We start from the raw sequence: 4,228 nt of genomic DNA, 5'->3' as shown, positions 1-4,228 counted from the left end.
GTCATGTTTAAGAGTCCTTCAGAGATGCACCTATTCCAGTATTCATGTGAAACCACTAAGCATAAACAAGCAAGCACTTAGGAGCAACATTTCTCCGGCAGCAAGAATCCAACTTCTGCCCCCAGATTCCCTTCTTCCCAGTCTCTCAACACCAACATTAAATAATAAGCGAGACCCCCGCCCCCAAGGGGAAGCCAGCAGCATCCCTACCGAGGGCTCCCTGGCAGATGTCTGTGCGGGTGGCTCCATCCACAATGAACTGCGGGTTGGAACACATTTCCTGAAACAAAACATAGTTTGGTTTTTAAAGTTTCAGTGACTGGGATATCAGTTCTTAGAATGCTATGCAGTCCAGCTAGGCAAAGCCATAACCTTTGATCTACATTTGTTAACCCTGAAGTATGTGGCCACTTTTTCACAATGGCAGCCCAGTGAACATTTAGGATTATGTGCATGGTAAGTATCCAAAGTCTCTTAATCATCCTGGTTAGAGACAGTTTTTGAAAGAAGGACAAAGACAATTACTGTTGGGTGTTTGTACAGAGCCTAGCACAATGAGGTCCTGTCCTGGTCCATGACTAGGACTTTTTAGGTGCTGAGTAATACAATATATAATACTTTTATTGTAAATTCTTTGGAGCAGTCCTTTTGTTACATGGTTGTACAGTACCTAGTGCTATGGGGCCCTGATTCCCCACTGGGGCCTCTGGACAGTACTACGATACAAACAACAAAAACTCCTCTTCCATGCTGTGTCTCATAATACAAGCACAGGGGAGTCACTCACATTTAATAACAGGTGCTCCACATGTAGAAGGAATACAAAGAAAAACATCTTTGCAAAGCATGCAGTCAGCATTGCAGGAGGTCAGAGAGTTCGCCACTATATGCACTCAGATACTACAGTGGTAAGGCCATATAAATAGATAGGTAGGCTGTTTATGGATTTTAAAGAGAGCTGGATGATTTAATGACTAGACAGGCATGCAGCAGTAAAAACTGCACAATTCACTAAGCATATTCCTCTGAAGCACCAGATATCGGCCTCTGCTGCAAGTGGGATTCCAGACTTATCTTACGAATGGTCCAATCTAGTACAGCAAGAAGCTGGATACCAAAGTAGATGGCTGATTGCTCTGATCTGAAACAGCAGGAGCCAGGTTACTAAGCTAGTAGCATTGATCTGATACAACATGGCAAACCCTGGGTTCTAATTAAGCAGTTGCACTCAATCATTGGAATCAGGGTGGATTGCCAGTTAAATCAGCTAAATCAATGGCAGAAACAGAAATAGTTGCTAGTTCTTTGGCTCTAACCACTAGACAGCACTGCCTATATGGGTTTGAAAATTCCACCATGACAGAATTTACAGAGGCAAACAAAAAAAATCCCAATTTTCCTTGTTTCATTGATTGCCCAAAGAAAAAGATTCAGGAGCGATTCTCTATATAGGACACAAACAAATACATCCCATAAGTGGTACGTGGGAGGAATTAATTCTTGCCTCACCGTGGGTCTCTTCCACTTGATTCCATAGGTTTTGGAGGAGTTTGGACCCAATTCTTTGAAGCCCAAGGAGGCGGCTGCAGGAGGGAAGATGTCATCTCGGAAGAGGGCTCCACTCTGTAAGCATGCATTCCGAAGCTTCTCAAAGTCCTGGCCCAAGTACTTCATTGCATTCTCATGCTGCCCCAGGCCTAGATCCTTAGCCCTCTGCTTCTGGACCTGAGCGGAGACGCCTGTGCAATACACTGGGGTGATGATTTCTTCTGCCATCTTTGGCAGCTATTGGTCTAGGCAAGCCCCACTGAAACAGAGAAGACAAGAATAAACAGCATAAGTGGAGAACTGAACCTCACAACCCCTTACATAGCTTTAGCCAAACGACCTAATAGCAAAGCATAGCATGTAACCTGATGAGTATACATAGCTGTACTAAGTCCTCACCTCCCCAGATGGACCTGCTCTCCGCTGCATGTAGTTCTCACCTGCATAGATATCTTCCAACAACACTTAATTTTATGTGTTTTTCTCTCCTCTGCTGTGTGAAGGACCCACCCGAAACAGACACAGTCCTCTTATGCTATCTATAACAACAGTAAGGCCTTATCTATGCTAGCAATCTGTACCAGGAAATGGTCGGTTTGCATAGTGCCACTAAGGCCATATGTATACCTTACAAGCTTACAGCAGCACAGCTGTACCGCTGTAAGATCACTTGTGTAGCCGCGTTATGTCAATGGGAGAGAGCTCTCCCCTCTACATAATAAAACCAGCTCAATGATCAGCAGGAGAGTGTTTCCCACCGACCTAAATGCTCACGTGCACAGCGCTATGCTGACAAAACTTATATCGCTCAGGGGTGTGTTTTTTCACACTCCAGAGAGACACAAGTTTTGCTGACATAAGCACTAGTGTAGACATGGCCTAACAAAACTATTTAGGCAGAGCATGTTCACATCTGGCCATTTGTGCCAGTGTCCTGTGTCTACATAGCATCAAGTTGTATCAGCAAAATTATGTTGCACTGTGGGTAGGCATCCCAGTGTCCTCCATGCCACTTTCAGGCAAACTACCTTGTGGGAAGTTGATGCTGTGTATTATGTGGTGGATGCTGTGTATTCTGAGATGCCTCCATGCATCTCAGGAAATTGTGGGGTGATGGACTCAAGACAGGAGTCAGATTTCAGAGTGGTAGCCAAGTTAGTCTGTATCAGCAAAAAACAACGAGGAGTACTTGTGGCACCTTAGAGACTAACAAATTTATTTGGGCATAAGCTTTCGTGGGCTAGATCCCACTTCATCAGATGCATGGAACGGAAAATACAGTAGGAAGATATATACACAGAATACATGAAAAGATGGGGGTTGCCTTACCAATTCTAATGAGACAATTCAATTAAAGTGGGCTATTATCAGCAGGAGGAAAAAAAATCACTTTTGTAGTGGTAATCAGGGTGGCCCATTTCAAACAGTTGACAGGAGACAGGAGTGTGATTTTTAAATGAACCATGTCCCTTTGAAAATGCCAGCCTTACTTCTGGGGGAGTCAAGGGGGCCAAAGGGAGCAGAGGCTTTCAATGGGAGTTTGAGAGCCTCAAGACTCTGTGGAGTAATGTTCTGAACAGACCCAACAACTGAATGGCTGGCCAGCAGGATTTAGAACACAATGTAAAATGAGGTAACAACCTTTGGATTATACAAACCAATGGAGTGCCCATTGCATTGGCAGAATTTCATGAGTTGATTTATTATCACGTGTTTTTTTTTATTTCAGCATGGTAACAAATGCAGTGCAATTTCCAAAGTTTCCCAAGAAGAGACAAAAAGGTTCTAGCAGACAAAAAGCTTTACCCTGGGAAGATATTTAAAGACAGAAGAGGAATATAGCACTCTGGAGCGGCTGAACATTCTTCAGGTACTTTAGAATTTGTTCACACACAGAATAACCCGTCCATACGATTCCAATTAGTGTGATAGAGTTGTTCATAGAACTAGCATGCAAGAAAACGCCCACAGGGGATAAAATCATTGACTGTTATGCTGCCCAACACCACCAAGTCCTGCAGCTGCAGAACTAATTACATGATAAAATACCATACCTGCAGCATTAGCAAGCCACCCAGATAAACAGCAATCCCCACACCCACAATTAGCTCCCTTTCTGGTTACTGGCTGTGAAAAGAATGTGAATCAAGAAGATTCAAGGAAAAAGGAGGGAACAAACAGGAACCACAACCGGCAACCTCCTGTGGACTCAGACCAAGAGCATGGATCTGAACTCCTGGAGGTCTCTCCAGAACCCAGCACTTCCAGGCTGCGGAGTATTTCTATCATACAATTAGCCAGATCTTCAGCTCTCAGTCAGTGTAACTCCAATGAAGCCAATGGAGTTATGACAATATACAGTATATAGTCTTTAAGGTGTCACCGGACTCCTTGTTGTTTTTATGACAATATACAGTAGCAGCTGAGGATCTGGCCCAACATGTCTTCAGCCTGGTCTTCGCTACCAGTTTTAAACCATGTTAGACAACTATAGCGCAGTCAGCCTCTGCACACTGAGGTACTTGGCCTAAATACTGTTTGCAACTCCTGCATTGGTAACCGTGTTTCCCAGAGAGGTAACATGGGTGCACTAAGCTGCTGACAAAGGTGTTTTCAAACCTGGTTTAGTGGACAAAGGCAAAACAGGCATCAATACCTTTGCCAAATGCAATGGAAAAGA

General features: G+C 43.9%; 1 protein-coding gene across 1 annotated transcript; it reads right to left on the bottom strand.

The window, feature by feature from the left end:
- Nucleotides 1-210: 210 nt before the first annotated feature.
- LOC113408562 (calpain-1 catalytic subunit-like) lies at nt 211-1,803 on the bottom strand (the record flags this gene model as incomplete). The annotated part of the gene is made up of 2 exons (XM_026661882.2): nt 1,510-1,803; nt 211-280 (listed from the first exon to the last, which is right to left on the bottom strand). Coding segments are annotated over exons 1-2 (337 nt in total), but the record flags the coding sequence as incomplete, so codon positions are not given.
- Nucleotides 1,804-4,228: the final 2,425 nt, after the last annotated feature.

The sequence above is a fragment of the Terrapene carolina genome, unplaced genomic scaffold (assembly GCF_002925995.2).
Source record: "Terrapene carolina triunguis isolate 2854851 unplaced genomic scaffold, T_m_triunguis-2.0 Scaffold18834, whole genome shotgun sequence".
In the NCBI taxonomy this organism is placed as follows: Eukaryota; Metazoa; Chordata; order Testudines; family Emydidae; genus Terrapene; species Terrapene triunguis.
The sequence above is the reverse complement of the archived record's forward strand: the minus strand, read 5'-3'. Positions and strand labels throughout refer to the sequence as shown.